Source organism: Canis aureus, chromosome 30, assembly GCF_053574225.1.
Source record: "Canis aureus isolate CA01 chromosome 30, VMU_Caureus_v.1.0, whole genome shotgun sequence".
NCBI lineage: Eukaryota > Metazoa > Chordata > Mammalia > Carnivora > Canidae > Canis > Canis aureus.
The window spans coordinates 26,140,962-26,166,812 of record NC_135640.1 but is presented as its reverse complement, the minus strand read 5'-3'; the positions used below and the strand labels follow the sequence as shown (position 1 = coordinate 26,166,812).

Here is a 25,851-nt window from a genome sequence, read left to right as displayed (position 1 = left end):
TCCTCACTGCCAGTGATACACTGCCAGGTAACCCAAAGAAAGAAGATTGGGCTAACCACTGGGTTTCTCCAAAGTGATCAGTTTTTGGAAGGCTAAGAACAATAGATTTTGGAGATACCCCAGAGTAGCAATGGACTACCAATGGACTACTCTGGTAGCAATACCTCCACTGAGAAAAGTGGGCTCTGAGAGTGGCCTATGGCCATTGGTCCAGGGAGACAGTCTACACTCCTGCACATAGACACACTCTTGGGTGTTGCCAAGATGCCCACTTGGGCGAAGTCCTTGATTGAGTCCCTCTAGGTCTTTGACCAGGACACAGCTGTTAACATTGCCCAGGCCTCATCGAAAGAGCTGATACTCTTGTTATATAAAGATCTGTCGATGATAAATAGAAAAATCTTAAATAAAAGTATTACAAAGCAATAATATTGAGGATCTCAGAGCTTGAGTTCTGGTTCTTGCTATTATCAGACCCAACACTCTTTTTACAACATTTTGAAAAGCCTCCTTAATGGTGAATCTTGAAATAAAACGGACTGACAGTGTTTCACGGGGAAAACTCAATGAACACATAAGTATGCAGGCTAGCCTACTAGCGGAAACAGTGGCGCATAATCAGGTGTTTGTCCTGTATGGATGTGACAGATACAGATGCAGATGGATACGAGGGCCGATTCCATGATTCATGTTCTGTGAGCAACAGTGGATGATTTCCTAAAATAGTGAAGAACTCCTGGGAAGGCTCTAAATAAAACAACCTTCCCTCATTTTACCCGGTGGTGAGCTCTTAGCAGTCCAGGTTACAGTAAGAACTATGCAAAAAACCACTTTGTGCTTATATATCCAACCAAGTTACATTCTAGTCCCACATGATCATAGATAAATGAACGTCCAGATGGAATTTAGGAAATCATAGAAATGCAGAGCTAGTTTTATTTGCATGGGATTGCCCTGTGCCTAGCATCTAGCATCTTTGGACCCCATCCTCTAGAAGCCAGTAGTGTCCTTTCCCCAGTAGTCGTGGTGACAACCAAAAACACCTCCACATTCCCACCATCCCACAGAATGGTAGCTGCCTCACGTTCCTGAATGGTGTGGGTCATCAGAGTTTAAATTCCAGCAGTGCTGTGTGTTGTGGGCAAGTGAGAGAGCCTCTGTGGCTCTTTCCTGGTCTACAAAACAAAGGTGATAATAATTCCTAATTCAGAGATAAGCTATGAGCATTGATGGAGATGGCAGGAAAAGGTCTTAAAGTATCTACAACACAGTAAATGTTTAGCGTAGCTCACTCTTTCTCCTTCCTTCCTTCCTTCCTTCCTTCCTTCCTTCCTTCCTTCCTTCCTTCCTTCTTTCATTCCTTTCCTTTATCTTCCTTCCTATCTTCCTTCCTTCCTGTCTTTTCTGTGTTTCTTTTCTTTCTTTTGTCTGTTTGTTCATTTGTTCATTCTTTCTATAGGACCAAGATCTTATTAGAGAGGTTTTACCAGCTGATCCCAGGGAGAATCACCCTATGACCCAAACAGTGTATCCTTAAAAATTAATTACGAGGGCAGCCCAGGTGGCTCAGCGGTTTACTGCCGCCTTCAGCCCAGGGCCTGATCCTGGAGACCTGGTATCAAGTCCCATGTCAGGCTCCCTGGATGGAGCCTGCTTCTCCCTCTACCTGTGTCTCTGCCACACTCTCTCTCTCTTTCTCTATCTCTCATTAATAAGTAAATAAGATCTTTTAAAATATTAATTACTATAATAAACCATATAATGACACAGTCTTAAAACTGTGTGTAACTGTGTCTCCTGTCTGCCCTCCCCATCTCCTCCCCTTGTTCCCTCTCCCCGGGACCTTACCACCTGTGAATATCTCACACACAGAATATTGAAAATACCTAAAATTCTGAAAGGATTCCCTTTCATTTCATGCAATCCTCATCATCATAGCTTCAAACACACTCACCAACAATTTATTGGTTTTTCTTAAGAAGAGCCCACCGAGTCCAGAGAGAGAGTCAGATACCAAGGATTCTTTTAATTTTTATTGAAAAACTAAGCGTATCGCAGTTTTCCCATATTTTAGGCTATTTGGCCAGCTACAGTTTGCCTTGGGGGATTTTCTGTGGTTTTTTTCAGATCCACAAAGCTTAACTGACTAAACTGAAGTGAAGCTGTTATTTATCAAACTGCTGTTCTCTTGGATTGTGAAGTCATCTTGCTAAAGGCATTTGTGTTTGTTCTGCTTTGTCATGATTGCTAAGCAGGCCAGCCAAAAGGTGGCCAACAGTCAGCTTCTTTGTATAGAATACATGCATGGAAATACTATAATATTCTCAAAGAGGCATAACAGGTCTTATAATATGTATATAATTGTGAGGGGAAGATGTCCTCTGGTATATTTCTAATTAGCCTACTAAAGAAGCAATGACCAAATCACTTTAAATGCCGAAAATGAAGGATGCTTGGGTGGCAGAGTTGGCTAAGCATCCAACTCTTGGTTTTCGCTCAGGTAATGATCTCAAGGTCATGAGATCGAGCCCCATGTCAGGCTCCATGCTCAGTGGGGAGGCTGCTTGAGATTCTCTCTTCCTCTCCCTCTGCCCCTCCCCCCGCTTGCATGCTCTCTCTCTCTCTCTCTCTCTAAAACAAATGAATTTGGGACTCCTAGGAGGCTCAGTGCTTGAACGTCTGCCTTCAACTCAGGTCTTGATCCTGGGGTCCTGGGGTCCTGGGATCTAGTCCCACATCGGGCTCCCCACAGGGAGTCTGCTTCTCCCTCTGTCTGTGTCTCTGCCTCTCTGTGTCTCATGAATAAATAAATAAAATCCTTTAAAAAAATAAATAAATTTTTAAGGCCTTTTTAAAAATAAATGAATGCTGAAATAAATGCTGAAATTGAAATTAAATAATGTCCTCTTCAGGCCTGTTTTCTGCATGTGTAAAACTGTTTTCCTGCTGATTCCTCCATTGCCTTGAGCCTGGTAGCAGGCTGTGCTAAGCAGCATTTAGCTTAGAATTGGTGTGTTATAAGGAACAACAGAACAAACTCAGAAGCCCCAGAATTTGGATCAGTTTGTCTCCTCTCCTAAGGAGACATTTGAGTCAAAGCTATTGAAGGCATGGGAATAACACATTTCTACTTAAGTTTTAACTCTTTAAGATGACCTCCTATTTTTAATTTGCTAAACAGCTAGAGTAAAATGTTTCGAACACTATACTTAAGTTACTTTCTGGTTCAACGAGTAATAGTTCATTTGGAAAATTGGGAAGTATTTGTGTTGGACTGGGAAATAATGCACCTCTCTGTCTTGTCAATGTATATTCATTTTTGGCAATGATGTCATAATTTTTTTAAAAAATTGATTGATGTCTCCTCACTGAACACAAGACTTACTTATTTTTTGAATATTAATTCATACTGAATCAGCCTCCAACTGTTAAAGCAGGCTAGGGTTTAAGTCAATAAAACTATTAATTGTTTCATCTTCCTAAAAAGGAAAAGCTGTTATTACTATTTTCGAATTTCAAATGAACATGCACACTGGGAAGAAAAGGCAGAGAAGCTTCTAGAAACGATCTCCTCACCTAGAGATAACTACTGATAGCTTTTTGTGGTAATATCTTTCGGACTTTTTTTTTGTCTGTACATTTGATGCTTTTTCTGTATTTTAAGTAACTGTGGAATAGTACTTTATCATTTGTAAGGTTCTTGTGCATATGTGTGCACGTTTGAGCCCTGGAAAAACCCTGTTTACTTATGACAAAGTTGAGGATTGGAAAGAATGTGATGGCTTGCCCAAGATCACAGAGTAAATCAGTAATGGCATTAAAGTGGACCCTGGGACCAACGGCCAGCTCTTCAGCCTGCATTTAAACCACAGATTACCTACTGATTCCTTCATGAGTCAAATTTGGTTTCTGATAGGTTAGCCATTGATAGATAGGATCCCCACTTAGAGTTACTTTTTTGCTCCATGAGAGTGCTTCTCCATGCTCATCTTCAACTGAAGCACCATTGGAGCTCTGGTGAAGAAATTCTTGAAAAATAAAATAATCCCTCTGTTAACTCTATTTTACATGGAATAAGGAAGGTCTCTCACTAAGTACTGTTGCAGGTGGGAAGAAAGGTAGAACACAGAGAAACTATATCATTCAAATGTATTCATGAGTTACAGAAGGAAGTATGTCTTAATCTGTCATGCCAGTAAAGTACTAGCAATCAGTCCTCTTCTCAGCGATAGTTAGGGAATACTTAGTAAGTGCAGTTTCATAGTATTTGAGCATTTCCAAAACAGTTCTTAATTTTTTTTTTTTTTTTGTTTCTCACTGCAATTAGAAGATACTATTTTACATATGCAGAAACAGCCTCAGAAGTGGTCATTCAGCCAAGGTTGCTTACATTGCCAATGTTGGGTACAGAGGCCTCCACCCTCTTCTCTCCGCCATGCTGCCAGTCTGCATGGTAAAGGACTAAACCTTGCTCTTTCGATGCATCCAAATGTCTTAGTATTCTCAGAAGCCTGATTTTTCCATACTTTGAAGGCTTGACTTCCTGCCACTCTCTTCTCCACTTTTCTGCCAACGTGTGACATTCAGGATCGACGTGGGTTTGTAATCCCACCTTGCAGTGCCTGAGCTGTGTACATCAGTAAGCTGTCTGGTTTTATTGAAACTGGTGTTCCAGAAACCATCCCATCGAGCACACCTTTCTTCCCACCAACATCTTTGCTCACCTTTGCTTACCTTCTTATCTTTTATTTCCCAAGCCTTACGCAAGGGGCTTCTCCCCTTCCTCGGCTTCATTTGCCTCTTGCCCATTTTTTAATCCTGAAAGCTTTGGTTCTCTCCCTTGCCTGTTTCTTCAAATACCAGTCTAAGTTCAAGTTCTAGTTTCTGAGACTCAGAAGCACTTTGGAAATACCAGCTAATGATAAGCAAAGGCGGGCACCCTATGCCACCTGCACGGGTTCCTTTGGGTCTAGCCCAGAATATTCACAAAGGAAAAATTGTGGAAGGTGAGACATATGAAAAGAAATACTCACATTTCACATGTTTTCAACTCTAAGTCATCTACTAAAATAGTAACTACCAGCCTTTAAAACTAGAGAGAGAAAGACTGACTTTCTAGCTGACTTCTTTCACCCTCAAAATGGGAGCAAAATTTTATGCACTAAATGGCAGATTGTGTGGTGAAACTTTTCTCTCCCAATGAACTCATGTTTACATTCTCCCAGGGGATTTAATGGAGTCCTTTTGTAGTTAATTAACTGTAAAATAAGATAAGATTGGACAGTTGTAAAGGGAGGTATCGTCAAGACTTTCCACCAGGCTGGGTATAATGTATTTTATTTCTAATCAAAGCCAAGAAACCATCTCTAAACTCAAGGAGCAGCAAATCCACACTCCCCTCTCCCCTCTTTGATGTTGCTGCATGTCCTGGTGAGTGCTTTTATTAGAAAACTTTTATTAGTAAGGTTGGCCCATCAATAGTGGTAAGCCTTTTGAAGTGGTACCGCTCCTATTCCTTGATACTCAGGATTAACTCACTGGTGGTTCTCTTCCAGCTGCCTTTTTTTTTTTTTTTTTTTTTTTCCAATAACCTATGTATTTCACATGCTTTTCCCTGCTCTGTGTTCAGGAGCCACAACTCACCATCTTGATTTGTCTTGTTTGCTTTCCCTGTGCCCAGTTGAGCCTGTTGATGCCCGCCCTGCCGCCGACCGAGGACTCACCACCCGACCAGGTATAATAACCCGGTTACTTTCTACCTCTCAGCATCTTGCGCTTGAGCCTGAGCCAACGCCACCCCCCTGCTCTTCGTGATTAGCCTGTCTACACTGCAGTTAGGGAGAGAGGATTTGAAAGGACCTGGAAACCAGACTTCTCAAAGATTCCCCTTGCTTTTTCCTTACACTTGATTTTCCAAGTTCCTATTTAGGTTATCTATTTTCTTTCTGAGCTTTCCTTTTCAAATAATAAGAGAGCCCTTCCAGCTTATGGGGTGGTTTTTTTTTTTTTTTTTTTTTTTTTTTTTCCTTTTTTAAGTGGAGAAGAGTATTTAGACCTCTGTGTCCTCAAAAATGGAAAGCCACACAGATGCAGATTCTATCCGGTGACAACTTGGTCTCTGCTTTGAATACCTCTTCCTTCCTTTCTTGTTTGGTATGCAGACGGGTCCTCTTCTGACTGAATTGGGCTCAAACTTCAATCAGTTCCTCACATAGATGTGAATTCCTAAAAATATCAGAATGGGCCTACCTCTAGAACCCAGAAATATTTGCATTTTCTCTTTCATGGGTTGTATGGACGTATTCTCCATGAGTGACTACAGTGACAGAAAGGATATATGTGCATAGTTTTGTATACCAGTCTTCTATTTTTTGTAATCACCTAAAATTCTCATTAACACTATAATAGACACTTCTTTTTTTTTTTTACAGTTTCCCCAGCATTAAGAAGTACACTTTGATCCTTTTTTCTGTATCTAGTCTATATCTCAAACTGTTTTTAAAATAATGTCACACCACAACAGAAGCACACATGAACCTGGTTTTGACTTTATGCACAATTTTGACCAACTAATGGTAGCCATTGGTTTCCATGAAACAAAGACAGCAGTTACAGAGTTGACCCAGCTGTGTATTCTAGAGAAACTTAGCTCCACAAACAAGTAAACCTTCCGGAATTTATTTCCTTCCTTACCCTCATAATGGCCTTGTGCAATAATCAAGGGATAGGGACTTCACCATGTTTGAAGATATTAACACATGGAGGTAGGTCCCTGGCTCAGGTAACAGTTGGTAGCCTGCCAAGAACAGACCCTGCACCTCACACTGCCAGTGTTGGCTCAGACCCCTTCTATCTCCAACCACAGTCATTGATGAGAACTCTGAATCTGCCCTATGGCATCTTCATGACTCTGTGTGACACATCTTGACAGCTGCTCTGGTTGGTTCTGCCTTTAGGGCTTTTCAGAGGAACTTGAATTATAGTAAGTCAGACACGGTGTGGGCTCTCCTAATGTCTTCCTTATTGCCATTGTCATGCAAGTGAATTTTAAGGAACCAGCAAATGACATCCCCATCCTGCTCAGCCCATGGTGGAGCTCAAGGCTAAGGGGTCAGTTCTGTTCTAACAGTTACTGAGACCAGCTCAGGATGATCATTTGCCTTGGGCCTTTTTTTATGCCACTTTCTATTTTACTTTTAAGGAAGAGATGCTCTTCACCTACAAGAATAAAAAGTGAATTAGAAGCACTCTTAGCACTCTTACAACCAATTTTATAAAGTCCCTTCTTTGGGCCCTCTAGGCTAATATGTTCTATTTGGAATATGAGGGGGGGAGGGTTTGACAACCACCAAAGTTGATTTTTTTCCCCTTTTTTTAAAAAACTCTAACATGAAAATAACTTTTCCGTTCATTTCCCCCCAAAACAATCTATTTTAAGAGAAGAGCTATAAAGTAGTTAGAGTTGTTATGTGGGGGGAAGAAGCCATCCAAGGTCTTTATTATAACAATAATAATGTTTCTATAACAGCAATATTTCATTTTGGTATTTCACAGAGAACAATGCATTAAATGCTGTGGTGGGTGGAAAGAAATAAAATGATAAGTTCCCCATTCTCAGGAGCTTGAAGTATATATAATAGAAGGAACACACTTAGCATATTTAAAAGAGGAGATGGAATTAGAAAGGCAGGGGAATACAAACCAACGTAAAGTACAAACCAGGGTGTCTGTGAGGTAAGCAGATGGGCCACTCACTGAGGGTGTGCTAATCCAGGCACATATAGGAGGTGAACTTCAGGGAAGCATTTCAAAAATTTTGAGACTCATCCATTGGCAAAGAAGAGGGGAAGGATTCAAAGACGGGAGCATGGCCTGGGCTTAGCTTGCTTTCTTGTACTTTTTCTCCAATAAAAGAAGGCCATACGTAAGCAAGAATGATCAGATCCAAAGTGAGGAAGACTCTACTTTACGAATAGCTCTTACTTGCCAGATATATAGTAGTAGGACATGTGCTCTTTTTCTGTGCTTACCGGCCGTATCCCAAGCATTTGGACCAATTCCCTGCTACGTTCATAGAACTAGTTGTGGTTCTTCCAACATCACTCTTTAGGAGACTGCACGCTTGAGTTCAGTGTGCCAAACTATATCTTTAGACTTCTGAAAAACCAGGGCACTGTAACTTAGAATGTAATGTCAAGTAGGGAAAACAGTGGTAGCAGTGGGGATTTCTGGGCATGGCGGTCATTACAGCTACTCCCCCTGCTTGCTTCCAGGGAAGAAGGGGTTCTGGAGGTCAAGTTACACATTTGACCAGAATAAAGAAGAAAAATACATTAGCAAGCTCTTCACAGGGGGAGGAAAGCTACTCTTCCCACTATAAGTTATTATCACCCTTCTGCAGTCCTCATAAAGGAGACCAAATCCTTGACTCCAAGCCATGTAAAAAGTTTCATGAGGGACACGCCTCCCTCCCTCCTCAAAAGAAAGCAGATTCTGCTCGCTTACCATGACATAGAGAACTAGAGTTACACCAGGGCTTGGAATGGAATCAGTACAATTGAGAAAACATGTCTGACGAGCCTGTACACAAAGGTCCCTGCGATATATTTCAATCTACATGTCACATTTCATCACATGCAATATGAGCCTATTACTGATGATGTTTTGCTATGTGCAAGCTTATTTTTCTTCCCTTTTAGTGAGATTTGCTTCATGTATAGAAAGTCCTTTCACTAAGTGCTTATACATGCTACACACAAATGAACTAGGAAGATCTTTCTTCTGAAAGTCTTGCAAACTATTGCACTATGATTAATCATCTGTTGTTCTGACTTGTTACATGAATTTGAATATGGTTTTTGTTTTGTTTTGTTTTTTTGAATTTGAATTTTGAGTACCAAAAGTATTTCACTCTCCTTTCTGAAATTATGGGCTTTTATAATTTTGAATGGAGAGCTCCTATTTTTTGAAGTAATCATTGGTCCCACAAATCTAAAAGAAAAGACTATTCAAAGAGACTTTGATTAAAATCTCGAAATATAATTTTAACTGTTGCATTGCTAGATCCTGATGACAGCAAAAGGGTGAGCTATAAAGAAATTACTGTGGTTATACAACCCCTTCTCAGATTGAAAAGGGCCTATAGAAAGATTAATATATACATATTAAATAAATAAACTATATTTTTATAAATAAATATTATTTATATTTATAAATAAAACCAATGACAAATAGCATTAGTATCACAGCTCAATAAACATAGTGACATAGTGTTAGGAAATTAGAGGTCAGAGTGAGTTGAAAATGATGAGAAAATGCAAATAATTTCAAAGCAAGAACATAAATAAGAAGAGCTCTTGGGACAGGGTCAGGGGGTGAGGGACAGCCAGTGAGAGGACCCAGCAAAAGATGAGAGACAAGGGGATACTGTCCCATTTGTGCTTCTGCCTTTGTGTCTATATATTAAAGAGAGTGATCTTTTGAAAGAAAGAAATGAAAGCCCAAAGTAGATCAAGATGAAAAAAGAAAGCACTAGCTAGCTCCTTGTACTGGTTTTCTATTGCTAATGCAACAAATAATTCCGTAACTAAGTGACTTAAAACAACAAGCATTTAGTTGCTTATAATTACTGGAACGATCAGTATTTCAGGCATGGATTATCTGGGTGCTTCTGGCCCCAGGTCCCTCAGGAGGTTGCAGTCAAGACACCCTCTAGAGCTGCAACCATCTGAAGACTTGAAGGTTGACTGTGGTGGGTCCATTTCCAAGATGGCTCACTGACATGGCTGTAGGCAGGACACCACACCTCATCGTGGGAACCTTTTTGTAGGGCTGCTTGAGTGTCCTCATGGTAAGGCAGCTGGCTTTCCCAGGGCAAGTGACCCGAGAGAGAGAACAAGAAGGAAGCTGCAGTGCCTTATTTGATCTAGACTCAGAAGTCCCCCAGGATCACTTTCTCTGTTGTCTGTTCATTAGAAACAAGACACTCCATCCAGTCCACACTCGAGGGAAAGGAATTCAGTCCCACCTCTGGAAAGGAGGAGCATTAATAAATTTGTGGATATATTTTAAATCTACAACCCTTCTCTACCACACCCAAGTCCTTGTGACCCAGGCAAATTGGAGGCTAGGAGAACTTGAGGGTGAAATTGTTGAACTGCCCTCCGTGATCTTTGTGGACCTTGGAGAGCGGGAGAGCTGGGAAGATAGGGAGAAGAAACTCATTCTGCCAGATGGACAGGAGAGAAGACAGGGTGACAGTCCACAGACTAGGTGTGGATTGACATTGGTCTCGGCTCTGTTTTCGGATGAGTTATTAAATGGAAGCTTTGTGAACAATTGGACAAGGAATCAGGGATGTGTCAAAACCAGCACAGGCGCCCGCGGTCTTGTCAACTTCTCCTTTTCTTTTTGTATGAGCTGTGCTCTTAGACTGGCACATGGTTACGCTGTGGACATTGTGCTTTTCAGTTTCAGCCAGATGTGTGACCAGTTTCACAGCACCTTGTGGACCAGGCTGTAAGAGTGGCTAGACAAGATGCAAGAAATTAGGTCCAATGGGAGCTAAGGACCTGGTGTTACATGTAGCCTGAGCAAGAACCATCAGGAACACAATGCCTCTCCTTGACTGTCTGGTCTGCTCAAGGCTATCATGCAGAAGGGAGGTGTTGGCTCGCCCTGCGTGGAACAGGCTCAAAGAGCGGATGCTGTAGGGGGTCTGAGGTGGGCTTGCAGGAAGACCATCATTCTTGTAGGCAGAGGCAGAGCTGTCCAAAACAGAGGCAAGCGGAGAGATTCTTCTCCAGTTAGGAGCTGAGTGAGGGTCTGGCCCTGGGTGGGAATACCATAGAGATGGGATCTTAGCCTTTCTCATCCTAAAACAACGACTTTTGATATATAAATGCTCCAACACGTGGAACCTGATAATTTGTATATTGTGCTTTCAGGTTTTGTTTCAAAAATGGCCTTGCCGCTTTGTGTTTCAGCTTCCAATTGTTATTTGAAAAATGAAATTTATTGTAACAATTAGTGTAAGACTCCTGTAGCAATTTATAGAGAAGGAAGAGTTAGTAAATTATAAGTTCTCTTAGTCCCACAGAAACATTTTCTAGAATTATGGACTGCAAGTCTTTATTCAGTGGATGAACCAATTAATTCTGTATCTCTAACTAAATCACTTAACTAAATAAATATGATTTTTATAATGCTTCACTGCATAGATACACAAACATAATTTATTTGTAATTGGAACAAAGCCCTAAAGTAGCAGTTTGATTCTACCAGGTAATTAATGCTCTTTTTTAAAGACTTTTTTTTTTTTATTTTTTTCTGAAAGAATGAGAACATATGGGAAAAGACCTAGAATAGGCTAGACAATAAGCCCCTAAAACAAGCCAGTATACTCTGGGAACACATCCTTGCCAACTTCCCAACTAGCATTTAACTTCTGGTTCTCCCCATTAAAAAAAAAAAAAAAAAAAAAAATTACAACATGTGTCTAAAGGCAGTAGAAGCTTTAACTTCGGGTTTCTTTAATCTTTAATTTCTTTTTCTTTAAAATAGATAGTGGTTAAGGGTTTAAATACAGGGTGTCAGTTTTCTTTTTTTTTTAAGATTTTATTTATTTAATCATGAGAGACACAGAGAGCAAGGCAGAGACACAGGCAGAGGGAGAAGCAGGCTCCATGCAGGGAGCCTGACGTGGGACTCGATCCCTGGATTCTGGGATCACGCTCTGGGCCAAAGGCAGAAGCTCAACCGCTGAGCCACCCAGGTGTCCCTGGTGTCAGTTTTCTCAAAGAAAGTCACTAATCTGTTTCCTCTCACTCCAGACTTAGAAAGTAAGTTTTGGTAGCCTTTGTGTTACAGCGTTAGTGTTTACAGATAAAATGAATTGACTGTCCTGCATCATTTACTCATGGTGTGATGCTTATGGATTAATGCAGGTTCAGGCTTGACAAATATCAAGACGGAAGAGATCTCCGAGGTGAAGATGGATGCCGAGTTCCGACATGACTCAGGATATGAAGTTCTTCATCATCAAAAATTGGTATGTAAAGTAGTTCACCTCTTCCTGCCACTCTGCTTGCCTTGCCAGATGACCTGTTAACGCTTGTTCACGCTGTGCCAGAAATCCAGTGAAGGAAAAGATAAAAACAAGAATAAAACACTTTTGCCTATTATAGGGTTCATCATGGAAACACAGAAAAGAAAAAGGGGGGTCCTTATAGAATAGTTTTTTATGTCTGGAAGGCAGCAAAGCCCAACCAGGGCTCAGAGTGGAATTAATTTATATTATAATATCCGCTCTAATTAACTTCCACGCTATTTTCTAGGAAGTCAGGCTCAGGCTTCTAAGAGGTGGATTTGGAGTTGGCATTTATAACTGTCTCTCTGTGCCCCTTCGTCTCTCCCTCTTCCTTCCTGAGTTCTTTCCCCAGCACCCATGTTTTAAGTTTCTCCCGTGAGGGTAGGATCTCTGGGTTTCTACCAAGGTAGGTGGAGGCAGGAGGTGCACAGGACTCCATGTTCCGAGCAGGGTTGCTCTTTGAAAGATTTGGGCAAGGAAGACAGCAGCCTCCTTATTGGACAGAATCTCCTCCTGCCCCCTGTGTGTTCCCCCAAATGTTAGAATCAGAACAAATCAAAGAGCACCCATCCCCTTTGCAGGCAGCTCCGGTAGTTCTATGAAATCTTTTACCAGATGCTTCAGATAAATCAAATCCTGCATCATGCTAAGGTTTCTTTCGTCTTATCAGTAAGCATAATAAGTGGGTTAAATTAATAAAGAAGACAATTTTACTGCATATTCAGTAGTCAACCAAAAAATGGTAATAAATTCTCTTAGCAATAATAATATTTGAGAAGTACCTGCTGTCAGATGTTTATCATGCACTGGGGATGGGGTGAGGGGAACATTCATGCTCTTTTTCAAGGGAGAGAATATCTTTCCAATATTCATAAATATAATTTCTAAATCCAAGTAGCAAATTACAGAAGAAATGTCTGTGAAATATTGTGCAATTGTGCATGTGTCTTTTCACTCTCAATAATTGGAGCAAATCCAAAACTGGCCTGTGATTCAGATTTGCATTTCAACTCCCATAATCTTTTTTGTACAAGAACATTTCGGGTTTTTGAAGCATGATTTTCACTGGCAGGTTAATCCGGTCTCAGTTAATATAAAATCAGGGGCACCCTTGATCTGACCGATGCTGAAGAGGTTAAAAAAAAACTCTGGGGTAGCTGTTCCAGAATTAGGGGCTGGTGGGGCACGGAGCTGAAGATTAACATGCGGATTTGCGTTTTCTGGACCCTGTGTCATAAAAGCTCATCTCCACAATTATGCTAACTCCTATAATGCGACAGTGACTAATGGCAGGGCAGCAATTAGGAGAATCAGCTCCCTCTACTGAGCTAGTTGATAAGATAATGTACTATAATTAGTGCAATGAATATTACAAAATTACAGTATTTTCTTAAAGACACAGGAAGATGTCCAGACTTGCATTTATTCCTGATTACCTCACATTTTTATCATTAGCTAATTAATGATTTGCTTTTTATAAATATGTTGAGCTAGCATATTTGTTGAGAAAGGGGAATAATTATGAAAAGTTTCTCGTTTTGCTGCAGATACACCCTGAGTAAGACTCTTAGAAATTGGCCCTATTTGCTGTATTTTATATTGCCTTTTCAGATCACTAGGATGTTCATTGTCACTGTGGAAAATCCAGTCATTTTACTGGGTTGAGATTAGACCGAAAGAATTTCTTTAGGGAGCTGTTTTTATTAATTTATACAATAAATGTGGTATATGTTTAGTAGTAGTTAAGCCAGGTGGTCTGGCATAAGATCATCTCCTTAGATAACAGGATTATAAAAAGTACAGCATGCTTTTATAATTCCAGTTAGGTATGTAAAGTTGAAAAATAGTGACTTGCTTTTATAAACAACATGAAGGAATGCTGCGCAGCCAAGTTATCAGATGGAACAAATATCTCTGACATTGTTTCCAAAATTGTTTATGTGCAATTCAAACAAAGAGCAAGAGTAAAACAAAAGGTTTAGTTGGGTTTCTGGAGAAAGGTGTAAGCAAGCCGGAGTTCTGTATGGCTATTAAAATTCTTATCTTGTCGCCTACTACTTCTTCCCTTTGAAAAAACTCTTTTTTAAGCATTACACTTCTGGAGGCTCATTCAGTACTGTCCTCTTGAAGGATCGTGGCTAAAAGTAGGTAACAAGATGTCTGTATTCTTCAGATGAACTCCTTTGTCTCAGATGCTTTATTCTATGTATTAATGTCCATCTCAGGAAATTAGGACATCTCTGGGTTTGCACCTAAGGTGGAGTGGTCATGCATCAGGTACCTCAGTGGGCCTCTTTTCAAAAGCACAGTCCGTGCCTTTACAGCCTTTGGTAGATCCCCACTCCACCTCTCACCAAATGTTCCACCTGTCAGAGGGTTTCAGGTTCCTCTTGGCTACTGTTTAGCCTTTCTAGGAACATGAGGGAGTGGGGTGGAAAGCAGACTTCCCAGAACTGGGGAAGCATTCTGTAGACTGCAGGTGTCATTGTTAGTAGGTGGAATGTGTGGGTTTTTTTTTTTCCCCAAGTAATGCACCGAAGAATGGAGTGACCGCCAGCTGAAACTTACTGCATAAGATCCACACTGAAACTTTTCACATTCCTCATCCAGTTGTTCTCGTGCAATTGCAAACCTTTTTTTTTTGTTTTGTTTTGTTTTGTTTTGTTTTGTTGTTTTGTTTTCAAGGTGTTCTTTGCAGAAGATGTGGGCTCAAACAAAGGTGCCATCATTGGACTCATGGTGGGCGGTGTTGTCATAGCAACAGTGATTGTCATCACCTTGGTGATGCTGAAGAAGAAGCAGTACACGTCCATTCATCACGGTGTGGTGGAGGTAAGTGACTATGGCTGTGTGTTTGCAAGCGAGAGGGCAAGAAAGACTACATGAGAGATTTTGCTTGGCATTAAAATAAGAATCATCCCTAAGTAGCTATTCTTTGAAAAAAAAAATCAAGATTCCTGCGTGGTGCTCAAGTTTGGCAGCTGTTTTCTTGTGTTGGTCTTCATTCATCCTGACTTAAAAATGCTATAATCAAGGCATTGGATTGTGTGCTGCTCCCTCAGCTTATCTTAGAACTTGTATCAAAATGTCAAAATAATAACTAATGAAGATGCCTGGCTTAAAGATGTTGTGATTACCCTCAACCATTTAAAAGAAAAGGAAAAAACAACAATAGAAGCTGGAAGTCTGCTTCAAAAAAAAAAAAAAGAAAGAAAGAAAAAAACCATAAGCGCATTCATTCCCTAATTTTTTTTTTGTCTTAAAGAGTCTGACTTCTGACTTCTTAGCAAAACCAGGGAGTAGTAATTAATACTCATTTTCAGTGAAGAGTCTTACCTTTTAAAGTTTCTTGGAAAATCACATGATAGTAGTTGAGCAGAACCTGCAGGGTTGTTCAAGCTGTTCAGCCTGTTACCTGCATTTCTGCCTGAAATATCTTCGTTTCCAGGGGTTAGTATAGTTGCCCTGGAGCTGGAGAGAAGATTCACCAAGTGACAGTCACCATTACCACATGATTACGTTCAAGACTTTGTCCACACAGGCCAGCATATGACTAATGAGTGTGTACAGCATGGAAGTCATGAGTTACACCAACAAAATAGAATAGCTACAAGGTTCAAATGTGACTTCTTAAACCCATGACACAAAATATTGAAATATAAAATTTACAAATAAGTTCTTCTTAGGCATTTATGTTTTTTAAGATTTTATTTTTAAGTAATCGCAACACCACCCAACATGGGGCTTGAACTCACAATCCCGTGATCAAGGGTTGCATGTCCCATCAACTGAGCCAGCCAGGCGCCCCTCATGTATTTTAAAATGCAGTTCTGGTGTTGGGGAGTGGGTGGGTAATCCTCATAGTATGTGTAATTTTTTTTTTAAGATCTTACTGATTTATTTGAGAGAGTACCAGTGGGGCGGCGTTAGGGGTGGGGACAACAAAGGGAGAAGCAGGCGCCCCTATGATTTTTTAGGAAACTCTTAGAGAAAGTGAGTTAATATGTCTTAAGAAGTATTAGAATTTTCTAGAACCGAAAGAGATCTCCGTGATCAGTCAAATTGATCTTTTCATTTGGTAGATGAGAAAATAGCTGGCAGCTGCTACCTGTTGTTGAACCAGGTAGGGCCAAGGTCCAAATACAGATTGTCCCATATCTGACCATGTGTCTTCTGCCAGAGAAAAGTCCAGATATTTCCAGTGAGTCAAACTTCTCACTACCCGCCGTCCCCTGGAAGAAATGTCCTCCAAACCATTCTCGATCAGAGAAAGGCAGGAAACGTTTAAATAAATGTATGGCAAAGCCAGAAACTTCATTGCGTTCAGCTCTTAACATTCTCCAGGCTGCTTGTTGATGGGATCTGCTGATGGAATTGGTTTTGAGTCTTCTTTTCCCTGTCCGTACTGGTGTGGACGTGCTGGGGGCAGCAAGATGTAAAAGAACAGAACGATTGACAGCCTAGACTGTCAGCACATCAAGAAGGCAATGACAGCATCACCGACTCTGGGGTGTTGCTCTTATAATCGTTATTTCTGAGCTCGTGTCCTTTGAAAAAGATGTATCATTGTTAGCATCAGTTTACTTCTCAATCACTCAAAACATTTTTTTCCCATTGCATATTTGGGCAAAAAAAAAAAAAATGTTTTCATACTTGAATAGTTAAAAAGCCCCTTTCATTTCTTTAATATATTTTATGGGAGTTGTTTGTTTTTAGTTGAAGCTTAGTTGACCTACAATGTTCGTTAGTTTCAGGTGTGCAACCAAGTGATTTGACAGTTCTGTACATTCCACGGCACTCAGCACAATGAGTGTAGTCACCATCTGTCACCAGTAATTGTAGGTTTTAATGGCCTTGGACTGGCAAATCCTCCCAAGAGGCATCTTCCTTTTTATCAATTCAAGTGCCTGTTTGGGATGCCAAAGTCCAAAGAGCCTATATTGGTTTGCTAGAGCTGCCACAGCAACGTCACAAATGGGGTGGCTGAAACAACAGAAATTTATTTCCTCACAATTCTAGAAGCTACAGGTCTGCGATTGATTAGTCTGTAGGTTTGATTTTTCTTCTGAGGCCTCCTTCCTTGGCTTGTAGGTGGCCTACTTGGGCCTTCACGTCGTCCTTTCTCTGTGCATGTCTGTGTCCTGATCTCTTCCTGTAGAGACACCAGTGTTATTGGATTTAACCTTAATTACTGTAATTAATGATCTCATTTAACCTTAATTACTACTTTAAAGACCCTGTCTTCAAATACAGTCCTGTTGTGAGGCACAGGGGGGTTCGGACTTCACCATGAATTTGAGGAGGACACACTTGAGCCTGTAACAGAGCTCAGAGATGCTGGGCAGAAAAGCAAGGTTTCTCTAGTAGACTCGCTGCCATGGTTGTGCGTGAGACTTACCAGCTACTTATTTAAAAGGACACATCCCCACGTCCCACCTCAGACCTAAGGAGACAGTTCCCAAATAGGCTTAGAACCTGAGTGTTGTAAACGTTCCCAACTGAATCAGGCATACAGTCACTTTTGAGAGTCACAGATCACTCTCCTTCTTCTCAGTCACCGGTCTGAGCCAGCTGTAAAGTGTAGAAAATGGTACCCCTTGTCTGCAAGAGAACTAGTTACCTTTTAAAGCCTTGTCAGAGAATAAGTTGACACTTTAATGCAGCTCCTAGAAAAAAAAAAAAAGAAAGAAAAAATTTCATTTTGAAGCCAGAAGGCATCCTGAAAGGAGCAGAATTGTTGGGAGGACGGTTATCAGCTCTTCTCTTGATACTCACTCCACTCACTATTTGAGAACATCTAGAAACTTCTCCAGAGTGAATGCCCTCCTTGTATTATGTTTCTTTTCCTCATTTCTTCTCACCTCCTTCTTGAAAGTGCAGATGTTGTTGGGAGCCTGGAAACCACCCCCTTCTCCCTCTCCAGGCCTTCCTTTCTCTCCTTTCTGGAAGCATCGCTTTGTGCAGTTGTGTGTTGAGCACATAGGGTGGCACAGGACCAGAACTTCCTCCAAGGTGCTGTTCACCGTCCCTGCCCTTGGGAAGGCTGCAGTCTAGCAGATTCTGTTATGTAGCAGATGGGACTCTTCTACACTGATGTCGATTGACACTGAATATTCAACAACACGTGCTATAGCTCTTTCCACCACTTCTCCTAAATGGAGACCTCACCTTTGAAAAGGGGCCAAGAGGGGACAGGACAGATGTTTAAGGGTACAAGCTGGCAACAAGCAGTCAGTGAGGCCCAGAGAGCTAGTGCACAAAAGATAGACCCCAATACTGTATTATAATCATCACCTTGCCAAGAGGCTAGAACTTTATTATTCCAAATACTAATAAGAAAGCCTAAGAACAGGGGCACCTGTGGGTCTCAGTGGTTGAGCATCTGCCTTTGGCTCAGCGTAATCCAGGGGTCCTGGGAACGAGTCCCGCCTCAGGCTCCCCACAGGGGAGCTTTTCCCTCTGTCTATGTCTCTGCCTCTCTCTGTGTGTCTCTCATGAATAAATAAAATCTTTAAAAAAAGAAAAGGAAAGAAAGAAAAAGAAAGAAAGAAAGAAAGAAAGAAAGAAGAAAGAAAGAAAGAAAGAAAGAAAGAAAGAAAGAAAGAAAGAAAGAAAGAAAGAAAGCCTAAGAACGGATAATTCTCTGACCTGATAGAGGTACTAATTATCACTACCCTGACGAGCGTATTACAAAGTATAAATGTATCAAGTTAACGTGTTGTACACCCTAATTTACATATTGTTATATGTCAAATATATCTCAGTAATAAAAAATTGGGGGGGGGTGGCACAAATTCTCTTTACTATAGAGTATAAAAAACGTTTCCATTCACAGGTCTGATAACTGGAACATCAGGAATCTTCCATCCTTCACTCCCCATCCATCAGGTTAATGGTCTAAATGAGAAGAGACTTGCTAGTTAGCTCTTCACAGCGTTGTAGCATGTGACTTTCCCTGATGAATGGGCCGTCATACTGGTAGCATTATACAAATGCGTCCTTAGGGGTCCTTTCTTCCTGCTGGGAAGTTGACCCGCAGGGATGGAGGCACCTAGCAACCACTAACAGGTGTTGTGGGACAGTCGGACAGGAGGGTCAGGTTAAATGGGAAGCAGGGGGTACAGAAGAGTGTGGCTGGACCTGGAATCTCTCGTGGCTGGAAGCAAACAGCAAATGTTGCAAGGTCAGAGGCCAGTGTCAGGGATCGCTGATGATGAAGGCACAGCAGAGGAGTCCATTGGCTGCCTGAAAGGTCACTGACCGTGGGCAGCAAACACAAGTGAACCACTTATAAGGAGGGGGAATCACAGTTTAAAAAAAGGAATGTAGGGGCACCTGGGTGTCGCAGTGGTTGAGCGTCTGACTTCGGCTCAGGGCGTGATCCTGGAGTCCTGGGATCGAGTCCCGCATCGGGCTTCCCACAGGGAGCCTGCTTCTCCCTCTGCCTGTGTCTCTGCCTCTCGCTCTCTCTGTGTCTCATGAATAAGTAAGTAAAATCTAAAAAAAAAAAAACAAAATGAATATATACAGGACTGAACACAAAACCCAACCCTGGGGGGTTAGAGGTGGGGTGAATAACTAGCCCAAACACCTGGTTAGTGTTCGCTTTGTTTTCCTTCCCGTTGTACGAGCTCCCTTGTTGGTCGTACTATCATCCATTTGTGAGCACGTATTAAGTCAGTGTGGTTTATCTTCTTCTCCTTTCCCTGACCACCTAGATGCCCTGAAGTGGAATATTTTAGGGGCCAAGACTCTGTGGTTCAGCCTATCTCAGCGTCGTGCACTAAAGAGACACCCAGTAGCACACATCCTGCCAGTTATTCTATATAAGAATATTAAAACGTGGGCTTCCGCCCCCACACCAGGAGACGATGTGATTCAGAGGAACTAGAAACTAAGGAGACTCACAATTTCATCTCTGCAGTCTTGACAGTTAAGCTGTAAATTCCTCTGGATATAGTGAGGGGAACAAAGGCTGCAGCCAAGCCGGAGTGCCGTGCGGAGGGCCCTGGGGTCTCCTGTGAAGACACAGCGCACAGTACCTAGAGCCTGATGAAGACTCAGGACCACTTATGGATGAGATCTCATCCAGAAATTCGGGACACAGGGTGTGTGCAGAGGGCGTGTGTGCATGTGTGTTTTCACCTCAGCCAGTGATCGGTGTTCCTGCCTGGAACTGTTCCTGTGGGCAGATGAGGATTCATTCTTCCCTCATTCCTTCCAGAACAGGCATCACTGGCTCCAACTTCTCCTGGCTCTGCTCGAAAGGAAATGATATTGAGGTGTTCATGCCAGAGCCCTGCATGCACCATAGTGGCCCGGCCCTCGCACGGTGGCCCACACCAGTGCAGTAGCTTATCCAAGAAGGACCTATCCCTGCGCCCCACTGGGGAGGAAGCCTCCCTCTTACCTGATGCTCTTGTTTAGTGGTAGGTTTATCCATGGTTGTGAATACTCAGTGCTTCACCTTGAGCTTTCAAGGGGCTCAGGATAAAGGGATACAACCCAAGCTCCTTGGGCACCATTTTGTAAAAATAATCCCTCCTCCTGCAGCTCCTGAGCCCTCCGGTCTGAGGGCTAAGCCTTCCCACTGCAGGAACGGTGAGGCTTGAGCTGCCCTCCCAGCAGCAAAAGATAATGAGGATTAGCAGGTGGAAAAGGGCCAGGAGGACAGGAAAAGTTAGATGCCTGGTTTCCGCCTCAGCCTCACATTTCTGCAGGGTTGTGTGAAGCATTTGGCTTTGGCCTTTGAAGAGGAGATAAACCATTAAGTTGCCGGGTGTTCCCCTGACCTTGATGAACGCAGATGACAGTTGACAGCCAGTGCGAGGGTTGATGGGGTTCCAGGGGGACATGCAGGCACAACGCCCTGACGGTCACGCAGCACTTTGTGCTCACAAACGGAGCAGCTTTGCGCTGGATCTCCTCAACAAGACTTTTTTTTTTTTTCTCCCCATCTTGACACTATTTGAAATATCAGTTAAAAGGTGGCACAGAAACAAAAAGATGCCCAGGGTGGCGTGGCGTCGTGCCCCAGACGGGCCGCTTCCTGGCGAGCAGCTTGGGAGAGTTGAATGAAATCTTGCATTATTGGTGCTGATCTTTAGTGATGGCGTTTGAACTTACAGGTCCGTGGCTAATGACACAACTGCCAATTAAAGGACGGTGACCTCATTTGTTGACAACACAGTGGGTCAGAGGAAGAGCGGGGATAGGAAAACATCTGTGATTAGCCCCATAAGGACGATGGTGCCAAGTGTCCGCTGGCGCAGTGTCCTCTGGGGACCGCTTGGCAGCAGCTCGTCGGTGGCTTTGTTCTAAGGGGAAGTGCCAGGGGGATCCCTGGGTGGCTCAGCGGTTTAGCACCTGCCTTTGGTCCAGGGAGTGATCCCGGGGTCCTGGGATCAAGTCCCATGTCAGGCTCCCTGCATGGAGCCTGCTTCCTCTGCCTGTGTCTTTGCCTCTCTCTCTCTCTCTTTCTCTCTCTCTCTCTGTCTTTCATGAATAAATAAAAATCTTAAAAAAAAAAAAAAAAAAAAAAGAACGTAAGGGGAAGTGCCCCTGCCTGGTACTGGGAGCAGCTTGGTGCAGGCGGCTTGGGCAAGGCCACAGAGTGGGATCGGTCTGGGGATGGGAACCTAAGAATCCTGCACTTAGTGGGGGGCTGTACATCCTCCTCTCCTGGCTGGCCTGGGCTTAGCTTTGGAAAGTGGTGATTCCAGCTCCTGCGCATGAGGCAGAGTGACCACGGGGGAGCCAGATCATTCCAGTTTTACTGAAATGCAGCTGACATGGAGCACTGCGGTAATTTTAGGTACACAACCTGGTGATTTGATACCTGTATGTATTGTGAAACGATCACCGCAGTAAGTGTAGTTGACACCTTCCACCTCACATAGAGCTATTTTCCTTGTGATGAGAACTTCTAAGATATACTCTTTTTTTTTTTTTTTTTTTTTTAAGTAGGCACCCACCCAACATGGGGCTTGAACTCACCACCCGGGAATCAAGAGTCACATGTTCCACTGACTGAGCCAACCAGGCGCCCCAAGATCTACTCTTTTAGTAACTTTCAAATACGCAGTACAGTATTATCGTTAACTTATAGTCGCCATGCCGTCCATACACCCCCAGAACTTATTTACCTTATAATTGGAAGTTTGTGTCTTCTGACCACCTTCACCCTTTCTGCCCCCCTCCCACCCCACCGCTCCACCACTGCCCCCTGCCTCCTCTGGCAACCACCAGTCTGTTCTCTATCAGAGTTTGATTTTTTTCAGATTCCACATATAAGTGAGACCATATAATACTTGTCTTTCTCTGTCCGGCCTGTTTCATTTAGCATAATGAGCATTATGCCCTCAGGCCCATCCATTCACAAATGGCAGAAATTAACTTTTTTTCATGGCTGAATAATATCCCAGTGAATGATACTCTGCTCACCTGTGGGTGGATGCGTAGGTGGTTTCCGTGCTGCGGCTGTTGGAAATACTGCTGCAGTGAACATGAGGTTGCAGGTAGCCTTTCGAGATCGTGATTTCATTTCCTTCCGATAAATACCCAGCAGTGGAATTGCTGGATGCTCTGGTAGTTTTAGGTGTCGTTTATTCAGGAACCGCCACACTGTTTTCCACAGTGATTGTACCAATCTTTCAGTCTGAATGATTCATTAGCCAGCTGGGGTCTAGTCCTGTCGGGCTCCATCCCCAGACCTGGTGTCTTAGCTCCAACACACCTGTTCTCTGGTGTTTTTACTTCATGGGGTTCAGGGGTGATGCATCAAAGAGACAGCTGTGTGGGTCCAGAACCATGCCAGGCTGGCTCTCAGGGGAAAGCTGTATGAAGAGCTGAATGTGACCTTGCAGCACTCATCCGGGGGGAATGACCCAGCAGTGTTCTGGAAATGATGGGAGGACCCCGGTTTCATCATGTGCAGCATAGACATACAGTATCCTTGAGAGGGAAAAACCATCCTCTGTACCGTACGTCCTAACTTCTCTGTGGAAAACAGGCTTCATTCTGATGACATTTGTGTCGATTCTCTTCATCTTCCAATGCCTTTACAGAAAGGAAATGTTAAAAATAACAAAGCTCAGCTTTCATTCATTCAGCATAGAGGTCAGTAGTTTCTTCTGTGCAGTGTGAGTGGTACAGCAAATACCCTAGATACTAGATGTGACACTCCCCACATCACAGGGCCTGTCTAGGCACCTGGCACGTTTACAGCCGTCAGCCTGATCCTAGAGATAGAACACATCAGCACAGAGGATCTGTTTTTAAATCTTCAGCTGGACATACACTCTACGGTCTTAGTACTCAGTTAAAAAAAAAAAAAAAATACATGGGACGCCTGGGTGGCTCAGCGGTTGAGTGCCTGCCTTCGGCTCAGGGCATGATCCTAGAGACCCGGGATCGAGTCCTGCGTTGAGCTCCCTGCATGGAGCCTGCTTTCTCTCTGCCTGTGTCTCTGCTTCTCTCTGCCTCTGTGTCTCTCATGAATAAATAAATAAAATATTTTTTAAAAATATGTGTGTGTATATATATACACACATAATCTAGAACAGTATATTTGAATATATTTCCTTTTTTTCCTTGCCACATGGCCTCTTTGATATATGTAGATTATCATTTACGTTAAAAGACTCATATTAAGTTTAGTGAAAGCAGGGAGAAAATTAAAATGAGTGTGGAAAAGATGATCAGCTGTCGAGATTTATTTGCCTGTATACTTTGCTGACTGTCTCTCCATGATGCTCTTGGATTTTTTTTTTCCAGCTCACCACCACCCTTTCAAGTAAAACAGTTTTCCATTGTGGCCTTTTTGTCATTTCTTGAGCCAAGAGGGAGGAAAAAAAAAAAAAACCATATTGCTCTGCAAGTATCCAGTTGCTGTTAAGGCTTAGGGAAGCGACCAGCGAGCACTTTGCAGGCAGAGCCAGCTCGACAAGGTTTCAGGCTCCCCCTGGTGGCCAGATGGAGCATCCCTGTAACTGGAGGGCACAGGCGTCCTGCTGGGAGGCGGCGCAGTGGGAGGGAAAGAAGAGTCCTGCGCTCCTTATCCCTTACCTGTTCAACGTGTGCACTTTTAAAAGATGGATTTTTTTTTTTTAACTCACTTGTCCTCGCCCTTGCATCTCAGGTTGACGCTGCTGTGACCCCAGAGGAGCGCCACCTCTCCAAGATGCAGCAGAATGGCTATGAAAACCCAACTTACAAGTTCTTCGAGCAGATGCAGAACTAGACCACCGCCACAGCAGCCTCCGGAGTTGGACAGCAAAACCATTGCTTCACTACCCATCGGTGTTCATTTATAGAATAATGTGGAAAGAAACAAACCCTTCTGTTTTATTATTTACTCATTATCGCCTTTCGACAGCTGTGCTGTAACACAAGTAGATGCCTGAACTTGAATTAATATACAAATCAGTAATGTATTCTCTCTCTTTACATTTTGGTCTCTACATTATTAATGGGTTTTGTGTACTGTAAAGAATTTAGCTGTATCAAACTAGTGCATGAATAGATTCTCTCCTGATTATTTATCACGTAGCCCCTAGCCAGTTGTATATTATTCTTGTGGCTTGTGACCCAATTAAACTCCTACTTGAAATATGCTTTAAGAATCGATGGGGGATGCTTCGTGTGAACATGGGAGTGTAGCTGCTTCTCTTGCCTAAGTATTCTTTTCCTGATCACTATGCATTTTAAAGTTAAAGAGCATTTTTAAGTATTCCAAATGATCTAGAGAATTTTTTTCCATGATTGCATTTTACTGTACAGAATGCTGCTTCTGCTATATTTGTGATAGAGGAATTACGAGGATACACATTTATTTCTTTGTGCCTGTTTTATGTGCACACATTAGGCATTGAGAATTGAAACTTTTTTGTCCATGTATCTTTGGATCTTTGATAAAGAATCCCTGTTCATTGTAAGCACTTTTACGGGTGGGGTAGGGGTGGGGGGGAGGGAGTGCTCTGCTGGTCTCAAATTACCAAGAATTCGCCCAAGAAATTTTCCGCAGGATGATTGTACAGAATCATTGCTTATGACCATGATAGCTTTCTACACTGTATTACATAAATAAATTAAATAAAATCACCCTGGGCAAGAGTTTTCTTTAAGGGATAAGTAGGGACGTTAAATATTCAAAGTAATCTGGGAGTGGGGAGAAAAGAGGCAGATTCAGCTTCTTTTAACCAGCCTAAAACGTTTTATTTATGACAGCGAAAGAAAGTAAAAGGGGCAAAATCAGGGAATGGGGAAAGCCTATCTAGGCAAACCCTTTAAGATTTGTCTTCAATTTGTATAAAACGGTGTTTTCATGTAAATAAATACATTCTTGGAGGAGCGCCGTTGTGCTGGTGTGAATGATTCCATGGTAACTACCTGCTGAGCATGTAGTCTTCTAAAGGCTGGTGAGAGGTCTTCTAACATAATCGAACACTGGACATCCACACCTTTGTATCTTAACTGCAAGGCCGGGTAGGAAATTGGGGCCAACGTGCATCTTCCAGTGCTAGTAAAGTACTTCGTTGACCTAATTCAGCTTTAAACTTGGTCCAAAGTATTTTGCCACCACATCCTGGTCCTCAAGCTTGCCCCTGTCCTAACCTGTTCAGACTGCTGTATCAAGATACACAGACCCGATAAGCCAAGAAATAACAGAAATTTACTTTTCATGGTCCTGGAGATTGGAAGTCCACGGTCAAGGTGCCAGCATGGTCTCTCGAGGACCTTCCAGGTCGCAGCTTTCACATTGT

General features: G+C 42.4%; 1 protein-coding gene across 7 annotated transcripts in view; it reads left to right on the top strand.

Annotated features, from left to right (window-relative positions):
* The window catches only part of APP (amyloid beta precursor protein), a 262,507-nt gene extending 237,318 nt beyond the window's left edge, over positions 1 to 25,189 (top strand). For 4 of the 7 annotated variants that reach the window (XM_077878895.1, XM_077878894.1, XM_077878892.1 and 1 more), the window contains 4 exons: positions 5,681 to 5,734; positions 11,946 to 12,049; positions 14,774 to 14,920; positions 24,228 to 25,189. In XM_077878895.1, coding sequence (XP_077735021.1) covers positions 5,681 to 5,734; positions 11,946 to 12,049; positions 14,774 to 14,920; positions 24,228 to 24,329 — 407 coding nt within the window. In that variant the 3' untranslated portion in view covers positions 24,330 to 25,189. The remainder of the gene's footprint in view (positions 1 to 5,680; positions 5,735 to 11,945; positions 12,050 to 14,773; positions 14,921 to 24,227) is intronic. The other 3 variants (XM_077878896.1, XM_077878893.1, XM_077878890.1) reach the window with 1 other exon arrangement.
* The last annotated feature ends 662 nt before the right edge of the window (positions 25,190 to 25,851 follow it).